The sequence below is a fragment of the Leptonychotes weddellii genome, chromosome 8 (assembly GCF_054177405.1).
Source record: "Leptonychotes weddellii isolate Sample4059 chromosome 8, ASM5417740v2, whole genome shotgun sequence".
Lineage (NCBI taxonomy): Eukaryota > Metazoa > Chordata > Mammalia > Carnivora > Phocidae > Leptonychotes > Leptonychotes weddellii.
The window spans coordinates 111026174-111043177 of NC_138376.1; the positions used below are offsets into that span (position 1 = coordinate 111026174).

At 40.6% G+C, this 17004-nt stretch overlaps 1 protein-coding gene across 2 annotated transcripts; it reads left to right on the forward strand.

Moving 5' to 3' along the window:
* Positions 1-1280: 1280 nt before the first annotated feature.
* On the forward strand, positions 1281-16973 carry LTV1 (LTV1 ribosome biogenesis factor). 2 transcript variants are annotated; one of them, XM_081827434.1, is made up of 11 exons: positions 1281-1437; positions 2650-2781; positions 4848-5021; positions 9581-9668; positions 11084-11222; positions 11584-11839; positions 13889-14016; positions 15125-15264; positions 15545-15597; positions 15790-15990; positions 16103-16973. In XM_081827434.1, the coding sequence occupies exons 1-11, from the start codon at positions 1435-1437 to the stop codon at positions 16211-16213; spliced, it is 1425 nt and encodes a 474-aa protein (XP_081683560.1). In that variant the 5' UTR covers positions 1281-1434; the 3' UTR covers positions 16214-16973. The 2 variants fall into 2 exon arrangements, with proteins under 2 accessions (XP_081683560.1, XP_081683559.1); XM_081827433.1 differs by lacking the exon at positions 1281-1437 and adding an exon at positions 1705-1851.
* The last annotated feature ends 31 nt before the right edge of the window (positions 16974-17004 follow it).

Consider the following 17004-nt stretch of genomic DNA (forward strand, 5'->3'; position numbering starts at 1 on the left):
GACTCAGGTTTAAATCCCTACTCTGCCATTTACTAGCTGTGTGGCCTTGAGAAAGTTACTTAACTTTCCTGTGCCTCAGTTTTAGTATTTGTAAGATACTGAAAATAATAGTGCCTCTCATAGTGTTTGGTAAGGAAGACATGAGATAATTCAGGTAAAGTGCCAGCACATTAATTCATTTAAACAAATATTTATTGAGTGTATGTACCAGGCACTATTCTAGGCCCTGAGGATAGATAGACATAGTAAATAAAACCAATCAAAACAAAACAAAACCTGCCCTCATGGAGCTTAACTATAGTAAACATCCTGCACATAGGAGTGTTATATATGTTAGAAAGCATCATCCTAAGACAATTTCTGTGGTCCTAATCTAAATTGTTTCTATAAGTTTTATTGCAATAAAAGAGTAATATTCCACAAATATTTATAGAAGTAATAGGAGGACATAAAGGCACAGTCCAAGATAACTCAGACATTGTAAAGACGCCAGAGATTGGGAAGGGGAAACACCAATTTGAGGAAAGATCTGCTGATAAAGTTATGAATGCATTACCACCCTCTTTTGTCCAGGAAAAGCTGTGAGAATGTGCCAACACCTGCCTGAAATCTTCCTAAGAAGGGGTGATTATAGCCTATTTGCTTAAACCACGTTAAAACATTTGACGAACTTGGAAGAAAATAAACATTAGTATCCTCCTTATAAGATAAGGTATGCAAACACCAAAGAGATTCTATTAGTTCAAATGCCTTTACTGTCAACAGAATCTCGGAGGGTTTTGTTCTCCCAACCTTTGAACAAAGACCTGATTAAGCATGGTGCAGCGTAGAATAGCGAGGCCTTGATCCTCCGTTGCTAAGGCAACCAACTCGCCGCCAGCCCCTAAGAGACGGAACCTGAAACCTCAGTGACCCAGGAGGGTGGACACCTTCGTTCTGTTTGTGTACCTGCGTGTGTGTGTGTTACGGATGGGAATAGGCAGGGCATACAATTGTCAATGGGGATGCTAGATACGTCGCCTCTGTTCTCGGTAGAGGGCGCAACAAAAGCCAAGTTCCCCCAGAAACAGCAACCCTTCTTTCGCGCCTCACCGCCACAAAGGCGCCCACGACTTCGTTTCCCAGTTTACTTAATTCTGGCCGGAAAAGCCCCGCCCCCCCGGGGGTGGAAACAGCCCCTCCTCCCAATAGCTTCTCGCGATCGTTAGACGGAGCGAGCTATGGTTAACTTCCGGCCGCGACACCTTCAGCTCTTCGGCGATTGGCCCATTTCCACGGTCTGTGCTTAACTTCCTGTCTGCACGTGTGAAGCGGCCTAGGGAGGCCGCGGAGAGTCGGGCCTTACCGGCGTTCGCGTGGTAGCGAGTCACTTCTCCGGGACGAGGGGAGTGCAGCCGCCGGCCTTCTCTGGGGTGAGCGCCGCACGGCTGCAACATGGTGAGCAGGTCTCGTTGTCTCGGGGACGAGGCGCTCTGGTTTTGCTGACGGCCAGGCCGGTTCCTTTGGTGCCAGTGGCTACTGAGGGCGGGGACTGGGAGGGCTGGCCCGGAGGTGCCGGGAGGAGGCTTGCGGCCCAGTGCCCCGGTATGATCACCCTCGCCACCCTGGGCGTACTTTGCAGTTTAGAGTGCGTCTCCCCCAGCCAAGCCTCCCTAGGGAGTGGACAGAGGAGAATGGCTTCCCCTATCCCGAGGGGCCTAGAAACCCGTGAACGCAGGACACAAACGCTCAACCCTGTGCTTCATGCATTCGGAGGTGGGAGAGTTGGCTGGTTTCTCCAGACGTTGGAGTGGCAGTTGTCTGCTCGTCTGTGTTTGCTCTGGGCAAAGGGAACTTGTGGGAGAGTCTAAGGTTGGGCCCAAAAGCAGAATGGCTTAAAAACTGGGATGATGCGGGCGCCTGGGTGGCTCAGTTGGTTAAGCGACTGCCTTTGGCTCAGGTCATGATCCTGGAGTCCCTGGATCGAGTCCCGCATCGGGCTCCCTGCTCAGCGGGGAGTCAGCCTCTCTCTCTGACCCTCCCCCCTCTCATGCTCTCTCTCTCAAATAAATAAATAAAATCTTTAAAAAAAAAAAAAACAAAACTGGGATGATGCTTTCTCAGTTTAGCGAGTCAAGTTGGGTAGGGTAGTGAGAGTGTTAAAAGAGATGATGAATCTTTAACTGTAGCTGTGTTGTCCTGGTTTCATTTAATAGTTGGTGCGACAGGTGTGTAACTTGATTGAAATGGTCTTCCCCAGATTTACCTGTGGCAGGTTGTTTGTCATTCTGATTTAATCTGTCAGGGAGCTTCTCTGAGCCCGCCATCTAAAGTAACTTTCAGTCATTTGCACATCACATTTCTTTACTTAAAATCATTTTTTTGGTGATTTGCTTTGTAAGCATAGGGACTCTGACCTCATTGCTGTATCCCAGCACCCATAACAAGGTTTGGCACAGAGTAAGTGCCATCAAATATACATTGAAGGAAGGTAAGTGCAGATTTTGTTGAACATTGTTGATGTTGCCTACCATAGAAATGTACGTTTTAGAAATCCGTTGATCCCTCACATAACTTACTGAAGATTTGTATATGGACTGTGGGTTTGTGTGTGTGTTTGTTTTTGTTTGTTTTTTTTTAATGGTTTGTTCTGATTCTGTTCCTTTGAAGCCTCACAGGAAGAAAAAGCCTTTTATAGAGAAGAAGAAAGCTGTGTCTTTTCACCTGGTCCATCGGAGTCAACGAGATCCTTTAGCAGCAGATGAGACTGCACCCCAGAGGGTTCTGTTACCCACACAGAAAGTAGGTCCTGTTCATTAGCCAATAAGTTTGCAGGAGGACTGTCAATAGTTTCTAAATAAATTGGTAGCTGATGTTCTGCAACTACTGTGATCTTTTGGGAAACAAAATCTATGACTTAAATTTTCAGTAAATGTGCCGATTTTTTGTCTTGCATATTGGATTGAGAGGGTAAAGCATCTTTATTGGAGATCTTTAAATGAGCACATCTTGTACAGTAATAGTAAATATTTACTAAAACACTTACAATGCTGCATGATATTATTTAGGGCATATCTCTGCTTTCTTAAGATCCTGTCATTTCAAAACCACAAACTACTGTTTTGTCTCCTCATCATTCATCTCATAAGATGTAAAACATTAGAACTCATGAATTAGCTTCAGAAAATGCCAGGAAGCCTTTAAAAGGTTGATTTGATAATTGTCAACTCTGTAAGTGTGGGAAAATTTGAAAGGAAGTCTTGGGGAACATTGGCCATATTTAGCTTTTTAGTAAAGCCTGTTTGTGTTGTATGTTGAGAAGTTTCTTTGCATATAAATACAAGAAATTGTACTTGATTTTCAAGACCTTTTAGTCTGTTTACCCTCCCAAGTACATGATAAAACAGTGTGTGTGTTTCTTGGCTTGAATTTTTTTTTAATTGAAGTATAGTTAGATATACAGTGTTACATTAGTTTCGGGTATACAGCATAGTGATTTGACAAGTCTATACATTACACTGTGCCCACCACAAGTGTAGTTACTGTCTGTCACTATACAGTACTACTATAGTACCATTGGCTATATTCCCTCTGCTGTACCTTTTATTTCCATGACTTACCCATTACATAAGTGGAAGCCTGTATCTTCTACTCCCTTTCACCCATTTTGCCCATTCCTAACCCCACCCCCACCGCCACCCCCCTCTTCTGACAGCCATCAGTTTTGTTTTCTGTATTTATGGAGCTGTTCTTTCTCTTTTTTAAGATTTTATTTATTTATTTGAGAGAGAGCGCGCACACAACCCAGAGGGAGAGGGAGAAGCAGACTCCCTGCTTGGGCAGGGTGCCTGACGCAAAGCTCGATCCCAGGACCCTGGGATCATAACCTGAGCTGAAGGCAGACGCTTAACCGACTGAGCCACCCAGGCACCCCTGTGGATCTGTTTCTGCTTGTTTTTTTTTTCTTGTTTTAGATTCCACTCTCTGACTTACTTCACTGAGCATAATATCCTCTAGGTCCACCATGTTTCAGATGGCAAGATCTCATTCTTTTTTTTATGGCTGAGTAATATTTGTGTGTGTGTGTATACACACTACATCTTCTTTATCCATTCATCTGTTAGTGGACACCTGGGTTGCTTTCATATTTTGGCTGTTGTAAGTAATGCTGCAGTAAACATAGGAGTCTATATGTGTTTTCAATCAGTTTTCATTTTCTTTGGGTAGATAGTGGAATTACTGGATTGTATGCTATTCCTATTTTTAATTTTTTGAGGAATCTCATTCTGTTTTCCACAGTGACATGACCAATTTTTTTTTTTTTTTTTTTTTTTTTTTAAAGATTTTATTTATTTATTTGAGAGAGAGAGAGAATGAGAGAGAGCACATGAGAGGGGGGAGGGTCAGAGGGAGAAGCAGGCTCCTCGCTGAGCAGGGAGCCTGATGCGGGACTCGATCCAGAGACTCCAGGATCATGACCTGAGCCGAAGGCAGTCGCTTAACCAACTGAGCCACCCAGGCGCCCCGACATGACCAATTTATATTCCCAGCAACAGTGCACAAGTGTTCCTTTTTTTCCACATCCTCACCGACACTTACTTCTTTTTTCCCTATCTTGTCTTGAATTGTTGCACAGAAATGTCCAGTAGAAGCAGGAATTGTTTCCATTCTATTTAAATTTTATGTAGCACTCGGTTTCAGAAACTTTTCTTTTTTTTTTGAGTTTGTCAAGAATTCTTTGTCTCATTCCTGTCAGCCAAAATGTTCATGTGCCATGTGCGTCCTATTCTGAAAGCTGTGTTCACTGGAAGGTTCCTATGGCTTATGCTTGGAAGAGGTACTAATTAACATTTTGTTTATTATCCTAGATAAACGATGAAGAGAGGCGAGCAGAACAGAGGAAGTATGGAGTGTTCTTTGATGATGACTATGACTATCTGCAGCACCTGAGGGAACCATCTGGGCCCTCAGAGCTTATTCCCATAAGTATTTTCAGTGCACCCGACAGAAGAGACGAAAAAGAGGAAACTTTAGTAATTTCAGTAAGACTTCTTATCAATATATTTGGGAGTGAGTGAAGAAACCACTTATAAATCAAGATAAGTGAGGCAAGAAATGGTATCAATTTCAAGAATACAAAAATAAGCCATGCCCTAGTGTGTGTACGTATGTACCATCAGTAGAGAGTAGGCTGCCTGTTCTCTGGTGGCAGCTGTCAAAAGTAGCCTTTGGGTGTCTGGGTGGTGCAGTCAGTTAAGCATCCAACTCTTGGTTTTGGCTCAGGTCGTGCTCTCAGGGTTATGAGATCAAGCCTCAACTCAGGCACTGCGCTGAGTGCAGAACCTGCTTAGGACTCTCTCTCCCACTCCTCCCTGCTCACATGCACATGTGCATTCTCTCTCTCAAATCTTTAAAAAAAAGCAACCTTACAGGGTTAGAATTTTGATTAATAATTGTGGTCATGTTAGATAGCACCTTTCAGCAGAAGAAAAACAGCTGACATTGTGTGTGTTAACAGCTAATCAGTATCATGAAGTATCTTCTAAGAACTTAATTTTTGCAGAATGTTCAGCTCTTTAACAGTCGTAAAAAGCTGCAGGCTAACTATAAAAGAATAGAAGCAGTAGATTGTAATGAAGTTTCTGTGACTCTTCTCAACCAAAATGCAGTCCCCTTTAATATTTTCTCTTTTAAGTATAAATGAGAGCACATATTTATATGAAATTAACACTGCTAATTTAAGTTCTGTTTTTCCCCCATTAATGTTAAAGATGCCCATGTCTTATGCCTTTATCTTTTTATTTAGTGTTAGTATACAGTAAATTTTTCTATGAAACTTTATATTACTTGGCACTTAAAAAAAAAAGAAGATACTCATTTATTGGGTTTATTAACAAAAAAGAAGAGCTAAAAAGGGTACCAATTTCTCCCGCTTCTCATTCTCCACTCCTCTTATGGTCTAGGCATTCTTTTTCTCGGGGAAGTATAATCATAGCTTCTCCATATTTATTTAGTTGACAGCGAGAGAGGGAACACAAGCATGGGGAGTGGGAGAGGGAGAAGCAGGCTTCCCGCTGAGCAGGGAGCCTGATGTGGGGCTCGATCCCAGACCCTGGGATCATGACCTGAGCCTAAGGCAGACACTTAACGACTGAGCCCCCCAGGCGCCCCGGGAGAAAAGTCTTAATAAAGTTCTAAGATTCTTCTGGCTGAATTGTATTGGCTTTTGAGAGATTAGCTTTTAATCTTTAATTCATTTTCGGTAAAAGTAATCACTATTTAGTTGGCTTTTTAATAGAATAAGGCTCTTTTTTATTGTTATGTTAATCACCATATATTACATCAGTAGTTTTTGATGTAGTGTTCCATTAGAATAAGGCTCTTTTTTTTTTTTTTTTTTAAAGATTTTATTTATTTATTAGAGAGAGAGAGAGAAACAGCATGAGAGGGGATAGGGTCAGAGGGAGAAGCAGGTTCCCCGCTGAGCCGGGAGCCCGATGTGGGACTCGATCGCAGGACTCCGGGATCATGACCTGAGCCGAAGGCAGTCGCTTAACCAACTGAGCCACCCAGGCGCCCTAGAATAAGGCTCTTAAATGGACACTTCAGTGATGTTTATTATAAGGTTGAGTGAATTATGTTTAAAAACAAAAATGCCCTCTGTTTTCTGTAGCATGATGAAAAAATACGGATGAGTCCCATGTGCTTTTTTGACTTTAATTTGTAGGGGCACCTGGGTGGCTCAGTCGTTAAGCATCTGCCTTCGGCTCAGGTCATGGTCCCAGGGTCCTGGGATCGAGCCCCGCCATCGGGCACCCTGCTCTGCAGGAGCCTGCTTCTCCCTCTCCTGCTTCCCCTGCTTGTGTTCTCTCTCTGTCAAATAAATAAATAAATAAATAAAATCTTTAAAAAATAAATAAATCAATAAAATAATTTGTAACAAACCACCCAAATTGAGTAAACCAGAAATATTGAATAAGCCCTAGAAACAAAATAAAGCAGTACAGAAGTAGTTCTGTTTAAGCAGCCCAATTGTCACAGGAAAGAAAGCAGGTACCGCTGTGGTAGAAAGCAGCTGGGCAAACTCAACAGAGTGCAGAATTACTGCAAATAAAAAACAAATTTTTTTTTTTTTTAAAAGTAGTCCTATCTAAACTCTAATTCTGTATGTGATTCTTTTTTTTTTTTAAGATTTTATTTATTTGAGAGAGAATGAGAGAAGACGAGAGGGGGGAGGGTCAGAGGGAGAAGCAGACTCCCTGGTGAGCAGGGAGCCCAATGTAGGACTCGATCCCAGGACTCCAGGATCATGACCCGAGCCGAAGGCAGTCGCTCAACCAACTGAGCCACCCAAGCGCCCCTGTGTACGTGATTCTTTGACTAGTTTTCAAGATTTAAAAAAGATCTCCAGAGGTAAATTCACTAAACACAAGCTGATCCTCCCTTTTTTATAACCCCACATTCCAAAGATAGATAATCACAGAGTATCTTTAAAACAAAGCAAAACAGTGGGGCACCTGGGTGGCTCAGTCGGTTAAGTGTCTGACTCTTGATTTTGACTCAGGTCATGATCTCTCAGAGCTGTGAGATAGAGCCCCACGTGGGGCTGCGAGCTGAGTGTGGAGCCTGCTTGGGATTCTCTCTCTCCCTCTGCCTCTCCCCTCCCTGCTCGTGCATGCGTGCTCTCTTTTTCTCTCTTAAAAACCAGCAAAACCAAATCACATATTTTGTAATTTTTAAAAAGTAATAATGTGATATACCAAAAATCATTAAATCGTGCACTTTAAGTGGCTGAATTGTATGGTTATGTTAATTCTATCTCAGTAAAGCTCTTTTTTAAAAAAAGGACATTATAGTGGAAAACCAGATCTTTCCTATGCTTATGCCACCGAGAAACACACTTTGGAAGCTAAGTTTGCTGGATGTGCACTCCTGTACGTAGCTTTTTAGTCATGCTCCTCAGAGGCTTCCAATTCCGCATGCTCCCATGAGCCAGTAAGAACATACATCTCAGCTTTGTGCCTGCTGCTAGACTGAGGATGAGGTGGGTGGTGAGGTACAAGAGACAGATAACATGTGGTGACCCTCACATTGGTAACTGGTTGAAAAGATCACACTAAAGCATAAGGACCAGTCAGTCAGATAATAATGTGCCAGCACGTATTGAGGTGTATTGTGTATGGTGTGAAGAATGAAGTGATTTACCCGAAGGAAAGTTCTAGAAGAGTGATCAAGAAGGGCTTCATGGAGGAGGGAGGAACTGAACTGGGCACTCAAGGTAGGTTGTATTGAAGACAGGAAGGAAACATTCCAGTCAGAAGGGACATAGGTAGTAGTGTGGATCATAGTGTCTGGTGTATATGTGTGCTCCATAAATTACTTTGAATTATTCCATGATGTGAGGAACTGGATATGATTTACATGGAGGTTATATTATTAAGTAACTAGTAAATTTGGATATATGGAATAGTAAGTAAGCCTTGATTTTACTGACTGTGAAAATCAGGAGTGAAAAATCAAAACCTGTTAGAAGTTCAAGAAGGTCACATTATAAAATAATAAAGGAGTTTTAATATGGAAGTGATACAAAGGTTGGATTAGGTGTGGACTATCTAAACAGTGTTGGTAGTAATCTGTGTGTTGGTTAGCCATGAGTAAGATGGTGCCCGAAAGACTGATGGGCAATCTTGGTATACAAGAGAATTCAAGGGCTATAGAGATGGAGAGAAATGATTTATGACCACCCCAGGATTTAAGGTGGCCAATTCAGAGAAATGCTGTGCCTTTACCAGAGATTGGCGTGTTATCTCATTTTAAGAGGGAAAAGATTAAATTTTGAAACTTGAGGCATTGCCAAACCTGGATTTGAATCCCAGGACCTGAGTTGCCAATTTGAGGCAGGCATGGCATTTGACCTTTCTTAGCTTTTGTTGACTACCGCATGCTGATATCTCACAAGGATTAAATGGAATAATACGCTGGAGGAGGCTTTGTGAAATATTCCAGGGAAACTGCTTGTGAGAGGATGATGGGATATACAGGTTTCAAATATTTTACTGGAGTACAAGTGAGCAAGAAGGCAGGACTTAGTTGTATTCGTTTTCCTAGGACTGCTATTACAAATTACCACACCTTACCACTGGGTGGCTTAAAACAACAGAAATTTATTCTCTCACAGCTCTGGAGGCCAGAAGTCTGAAAGTAAGCTTTCAGGAGTGTTGCTTCCATTGTGGGGGCTCAGGGCAAGAACACTGTCCCTCACCTGTCTCGTTGTTTTTGGTGGTTGCCAGCAATCCTTTGTGTTCCTCGGCTTGTAGATCCATTTTTCCAGTCTGCTCTCATCTTCACATGGCATTCTCCCCCTGTGTATCTTTGTGTCATCATGTGGCCTTGTTACAGGGACACACCTATCTTTATGAATTAGGGCCCACTGTAATCCACTGTCACCTCATTTTAACTAATTACATATGCAAGGATCCTGTTCCAGAAGGTCACATTCTGAGCTGCTGGGGGGACATGAATTTTGCCGGGGACACTTCAACTCAGTATAGTAGGTCAGAAGTACTTCTTAATCTAACCATTGTGTAATTTCTCTTTCAAGACCACGGGAATTAAGTTGCCTTCATCAGTATTTGCATCAGAGTTTGAGGAAGATGTTGGATTGTTGAATAAAGCAGCTCCTGTTTCAGGTGTGCTTGATTTCTTGAACTTTCAAGTGACTTGATCTGTATTTAACAAAAAGGAAAGCATAGTAATGATAAAGCTTTTCTCTTTCTAATAAAGTGTTAAAACAGTTGAGATGTCTGAATTCAGATTAGAGGTCATTAGGAAGGGATGAGTGATCGGGGTCCTTTTTTATTGCCATCAAATTCTTAGTCTTTGGAGTTTCTGTTTGGAGAGGAAAGTGGGAAAATCGGTTTTGAAGATCTAGTAGGGGAATTTTAACCTTGACCTAAACTCTTGCAGAGGAGATGAGGATATTCACTTAGCCTTAACATACATATAGACTTAATCATTTCTTCCAAGAGTATAAGTATTTTATAGAAGTCCATTTTATCATCTGTTCCAGATACACTGAAAAATTGTTTGGGGTTTTGTTATTTGGATTTTTTGCAGTATTAATACTGTATTTTAGAACAAACACAGAAATGATGTTTGGTATTTTCTCTTGAATTGCCTTAATTATTAACCAGTATTTGCCACGTAACATTCATTCATTTATTCCTTCTGTAGATTTTTGAGTTGCCACTATACGATGGGGTCTTGAGTTAAATCCGATTAAGCATAATCCCTGACCTCAAAGAATTTATTGTCAGTTGGGAAGGATAGACAATAAATAGGAAATTACAATTACAGTACGAATGAGTAAATAATGGTTTAGTTAATAGTGGGCAAGGTGTCCTGGAGAAAATGGTGTCTAAGTTGATTTCTTAGGTAGAAGGTAGGTAGGTGGGTAAAGGAGGGTGGGGTGGGGAGGAGAGGCTATTTCAAACAGGAAACTGTATGTGCAAAATTGAGAGAACATGAATAGGAAACCACATTTTAGCATGCCTAGAATGAATGGTAAGAATTAACATGAAATGAGTCTGGAGAATCAAGCAGTGGCCATGTTATGAGGGATGTTGGAAGCCATGTCAGTTTACAAGGTTGAACTTGAAGTTTTTTGTGGACTCTCTTTTTACACGCAAAAGACCATAGCTGAAGAAACAGGTTTAGGATTTATTAAATCTCCTAGGCTGGAAAGACAGTTCATCAGGCTACACATGCTTAATTTGAGTTACTTCTAACAGGTAAATTTAAAGCCCAGATTTTTCCTGCAGGTGAAAACCTTGAATTTTACTAAATAGACACAGTTTAATATTGCAGATCTATAATGCAAGAGTTTTTACAATTGGGTACTGAAACCAGAGTTATTTTTCCCCCTATTTTATTTTCTTGCAGTCGTCCCTGTCTGTTCCTCACTAGACCAGACTTGAAGTTTTTAATCATTTTTTAATTCTCAATACATAAGTAGAATGTGGCATATGATAGCTACTCAAATTGTGTTAAGTAAAGGAATTATGTTTTCTTGGGAATTACTGCTCAATTTTTGTTTTCCTTCTAGGACCTCGGCTGGATTTTGATCCTGACGTTGTCGCAGCTCTTGATGATGATTTTGACTTTGATAATCCAGACAATCTGCTTGAAGATGATTTTATTCTTCAGGCCAATAAGCCAACAGAAGAAGAGGGAACGGATATACGGTATGTGTGGTTTCTTTCGAATCAGGGATGACCTGACTATTGCTTATTCAGTAGGATGTACCTATAGAATGTTATAACTGGAACAGACCTTTGAGAGCATTTAGTGTTAGATTTTTGTATTTTAGAGCAGAAAATGTGAAACTTGAGGTCTTTACAAACCAACAATAGGTGGGGCTAAAGTCCAGGTTGCCTGATTGCTGGTTCATTACTTTTCCAGCCCTACCAGACAGGTCAAGCAGCACAGCTGTTACTGCCTAAACAGGAATCCAGTATTTCAGCCCTCAAATTTTACTTGTGTAAAGTCATTTGGTTCTGTTGTTTCTCAAGTTGTTTTGACAGTTAATTTATGACTCTGACTTAGGAAATCTGAGGCCGAAGATGACAGTGAGTGGGAAGACATGGATGATGAGAAGGAAGGAGGTAGTGATGACGATAACTATGGCTCTGCGGGCTCATCAGATGAGGCCTTGTCTGTCCCTGGAAAACCTCCCGGGACTGTAGAAAATCACTTATTCTGGGAAGAGGAGACGAAAAGTCGCTTTACTGAATATTCTTTAACATCCTCAGTTATGAGGAGAAATGAACAGCTGACTCTTCATGATGAGAGATTTGAGAAGGTAAGGTCCCCAAATAAGGGGCCTTTTAATACTAGTTCCTGGTAAATTTCATATGACCTTAGAACTCAAAGCCAGAACTTTCGGCATTAGAAAGAGCTTATGTCTTATTAGAACAGACCATAAAACCATCCTAGCTTTAGTTCTGGAAAGAATGCATATAGGTCAGAGATGGCTAATGGAATCTCTGGACTTTCCTCAGAGAGGTTTGACATTTTGATTCTGAACCTCAGACTCCAATCCCCAAGATTATGCTGTTTTCCTAAAGCATTGGTCTGAGCATAAACAAAATTCCATTGCTTTCAGTTTTTTATATGTGTTTCCTCACTGACATATCCCAAGGTCTAACATGGTGTCTGGCATATGATAGGAATTCAAACTATTCAGTAAATGATGAATGAATGAATGAATGGTTTCCTTCAAGGTGAATTTAAAAGGTTCTAACTTTGCTACCTTTTCACTAAGTACTAGCAGGCAAACTATTACAAATAACTTCACTCTTCAGGAGTCACACACCCTCTGTTTACCCTTAACAGCATTCTAGTAATATAGTAAACATCATCTAAACAATGAAATTTGTATTTATTTTTATTTATTTTTTATTTTTTTAAGTAGGCTCCATGCCCAATGTGGGGCTTGAACTCAACCACCCTGAGATCAAGAGTTGCATGTCCTATCTACTGAGCCAGGCAGGCACCCCTGAAATATGTACATTTAAAGGAGACTGTTCAGTTATATGGTCTTTTACTTTGCATAATTAGTGAATTTGAAAGCATCTGTAAAATATTCTAAGGTAAAGATTACTACTTAGCTTTGCTTTCCAAGCTGAGCAGAACGATTGTCTTTCATTTTCCTATTAAATGGCAGCCTATTTTTGGGGTGCCTGGGTGGCTCAGTCGCTTCAGTGTCTCTGACTCTTGATTTCAACTCAGGTCACCATCCCAGGGTTGTGGGCTCAAGCCCTGTGTCCTTTGCACTCAGCAGGGAGTCTGCTTGAGATTCTCTCTCCCTCACCCTGCTTCCGTTCTTTCTTTAAAATAAATAAATTTTGGGGGGGGCGCCTGGGTGGCTCAGTTGGTTAAGTGACTGCCTTCGGCTCAGGTCCTGATCCCGGGGTCCTGGGATCAAGTCCCGCATCAGGCTCCCTGCTTGGCAGGAGTCCTGCTTCTCCCTCTCCCACTCCCCCTGCTTGTGTTACCTCTCTCTCTCTCTGTCAATTAAATAAATAAAATTTTTTTTTAAAAAAAATAATTTTTTTTTTTAATGGCAGCCTTGGGGCACCTGGGTGGCTCAGTCGTTAAGCGTCTGCCTTCGGCTCAGGTCATGATCCCAGGGTCCTGGAATCAAGCCCTGCATCGGGCTCCCTGCCCTGTGGGAAGCCTGCTTCTCCCTCTCCCACTCCCCTGCTTGTGTTCCCTCTCTCGCTGTGTCTCTCTCTGTCAAATAAATAAAATTTAAAAAAAAAAAAAAAGGGCAGCCTGTTTTCAGGCTAAGTGTTAGTCTTAAAGTACTGGGTAGAATGTCTTCCACATTCTGTTGTCATGGTGCTAATCCCTGCTAATATTATAATGGTACTTATGATCTCAATGGTAGTGCTTAAATATTGTGTAGGGGGGCGCCTGGGTGGCTCAGTTGTTAAGCGTCTGCCTTCGGCTCAGGTCATGATCCCAGGGTCCTGGGATCGAGCCCCGCATCGGGCTCCCTGCTCGGCGGGAAGCCTGCTTCTCCCTCTCCCACTCCCCCTGCCTGTGTTCCCTCTCTCGCTGTGTCTCTCTCTGTCAAATAAATAAATAAAATCTTTAAAAAAAATAAAAATAAATAAATAAATAAATATTGTGTAGGATTAAAAATAATGTAAAAAATCGGGGTGCCTGGCTGGCTCAGTTGATGGAGCATGTGACTTGATCTTGTGGTTGGGAATTTGAGTCCCATTTTGGGTGTAGAGATCATTTAAAAAAAAAAAATCTTAAAAAAAAAGATTAAAAATAACATTTTAAATGTTATAGTCTTAATACATTATTTTTCATGGCATCTTTTCTCTCTGTATTCAAGTTTTATGAACAATATGATGATGATGAAATTGGAGCTCTGGATAATGCTGAATTGGAAGGTTCCATTCAAGTAGACAGCAATCGCTTAGAGGAAGTCTTGAATGACTACTACAAAGAGAAGGCAGAGAAGTATGATGACTTTTCCTTGCTTACTTACTTTTTTGCATTTTTAAATAAAGTCTGTATTTGGACATCTGAATCTAGAAAATTATCCAGTCAGAACCTATATTAAGAAAATGGTATGTTTTGGGATGCCTGGGTGGCTCAGTCTGTTAGGTGACTGCCTTTGGCTCAGGTCATGATCCCAGGATCCTGGGATTGAGTTCCCCATCAGCAAGTCCTCCTTGCTCAGTGGGGGGCCTGCTTCTCCCTCTGCCTGCTCTGCCTGCCACTTGCCCTGCTTGTACTCTCTCACTATCTGACAAATAAATAAATAATCTTTAAAAAAGAAAACAATGGTATGTTTTTCCATAAACTTTGACTCACATTTTGATATTAAGGTTCTGAAGCTGACTGTAACATTGAGTGGGAACCTACTGAGAACCACTTTTTCTATGGCTCTGACCTAAGAGTCATGATGGAAGAGCTAGGGTTAGAGTTGGGGGTGCGAGGTCACATTCCACTTGGAGAATGAGGTGGTGCTTTTAGCCTCTTTGGCTGAAAAGTTAGTCTGACCTCTAATTTTCATCTTTTTAAAATGCCAGGTATTCTGAGAAGTTGATATTTATGGCTCATGGAAAGATAAGAGTTTGTCTTTCCAGCCATGTTAGCATAACTTTACAGCCAAATATTTGACAAATCAGCTCAGCATCCATATTGAGGTGATTTTTCTGCAAGAAACTAATGAGGGGTTTACATTTGCTGGAAGGGTCTGATATTCCATGATCACCATCATTTGCAGATCCTGCTAAGACAAGGGCTATGCATTTTGAGTGGATATGTGACTACTTTGGAGAGACAGATGGGGTAATGCTTTTTGAGGCTTTAAAAAAAAACCATGTTTTAGGAAAGTTGCCATCTTGTTCAGTGTGTTATAACCCTGCAAAAATCCCTTTTCTGTCAGCAGAATGAATGTCCAAAACCTGCTGGAGGGGAGAATTGGGGCTGGGGAGAGCTAGGATTTTTTTAAAATGCTATTGTTTCCATAGCTCTTCAAGTGCAGTTTTAGTAACAGTATAATAATGGGTGGTTTTTTTTCCCCCTCTTTTGTCTTCATTTTTGAAAACTCAACCACAAGTTGTGTAAAACTGAATACTCTTGAACCCTTCGAGGATCAGGACTTGCTAATGAATGAACTTGATGGGTCTGAGGAGGAAGAGGTTATTACTGTAGTTCTTGAAGAAGCCAAAGAGAAGTGGGATTGTGAATCTATTTGTAGTAAGTATTGTAGTGTCCATTTTACTGCTAAAGGTATGATAGTAATTTTAAAGTATTGAGTACATCAATTTATTGAAAAAGTACATGTTTTGTGAAAATGATTTGGAAAAAGTAATATTCCCATTACTAAGTTGCAAACAATTTAAAAACACTTAGAAGAGAGACCATTGTTATTTTGAACTATGAAAACATCAAAGTTGGGGATATAATAGGAACTCAGTAATGTTTTGCTGAATTGAAAGTGTACTTATTGGTACATGTTTGTTTGTTTTTTTTAAAGGTACATACTCAAATTTATATAACCATCCACAACTTATCAAGTATCAACCAAAGGTAAGTCCTAGGGTCCTGAGCTATTTGAAGTATGCAATGCAGAAATTGGAACGTACAGATTATTTTCTCACAGTGGCTGTATCCCTTTGTGGCTACAGCACTATTAGGAAAAGCAACAACAGTGTGTCATTAGTGAACTGTTTTTTAATAGGAATGGGAAATGACCTTAGTATGACTTTATCTTTATTTCAGCCCAAACAAATCCGAATATCTTCTAAAACAGGAATACCTCTCAATGTCTTACCTAAGAAAGGACTCACAGCAAAACAAGTTGAACGAATGCAGATGATTAATGGCAGTGATTTGCCAAAGGTGTCAACCCAACCTCGATCTAAAAATGAAAGCAAAGAAGATAAAAGAGCAAGAAAACAAGCTATAAAAGAGGAACGCAAGGTAATGGAAGATGTACAAAGAGCTCATGGTGGGGGGATGGTTGTGGAAATTTTCTGTAAAATTAGTCTTCATCAGTTAAAAATTTGAGTAACCCGAATGTATTCTTATACAGGAACGGAGAGTGGAGAAGAAAGCTAACAAATTAGCCTTCAAACTGGAGAAAAGAAGGCAGGAAAAGGAGCTCTTAAACTTGAAGAAGAATGTGGAGGGGCTAAAGCTATGACAGTAGAACATTTAGGATAAGGTGCCTTCCCCGCTGGGGCTCCTCGTTATGTTCAGTATTGAACAGGGATCTTCAGAGAGACAAAATTATTTAATCTGCCATTTTTACTGACAGGTATTTATACCACCAAGCTTTCTCTGCCATCTGTCTTGTAAATATTGTAACATTTTAAAACTTAATATTATAAGCTTAGAATTTGCTCTGAAATAAATGATTTCACAAATGTGAAATGTTTGGATGAGTTGAAGGAAAATATCTTCATAACATAAATGGAATTGGTGTATTCTTCATTTATTTGTATGATTGTCCCAGCTGTCCTTTGCAGATGTTCTCAAATATGTCTTTGAAACCTTTCCACTCCTTTTCATGAGTTAAGTGGTTTAATTTGCTGTATGTAGAAAAGTGACCTCATTAAACTCCATTTGAAATGCTGAGTGGTTAAGAGTTTTCCTGAGAAGATTCCACTGGTAGGAACTAAGTTTCCCCCTGCTGTATGCAAAGGGCTGTTTCAAAAGGATGGTAAAAATGAATATTTATTAGGATTGTTGGGACTCAATTACTGGATGACTTACTTTTGGAATTTAGGAAGAGTGAAGACAGGAAGCAGAAGCAGAAATTAAGAAAACGTCCTTGGCTTCAGTGAGTACCTGGCTCAAAATCAGAAATATTTACTTCAGTTTAAACTAGAAAGTTTGTCTTTTCAACATTATTTAATGCTTGGAACCATTCATATTTGATTAAAAGATGTAGTTGAAAATTTTCCTTGTTTTTTGGTGAGGTTTGTTTGGTGT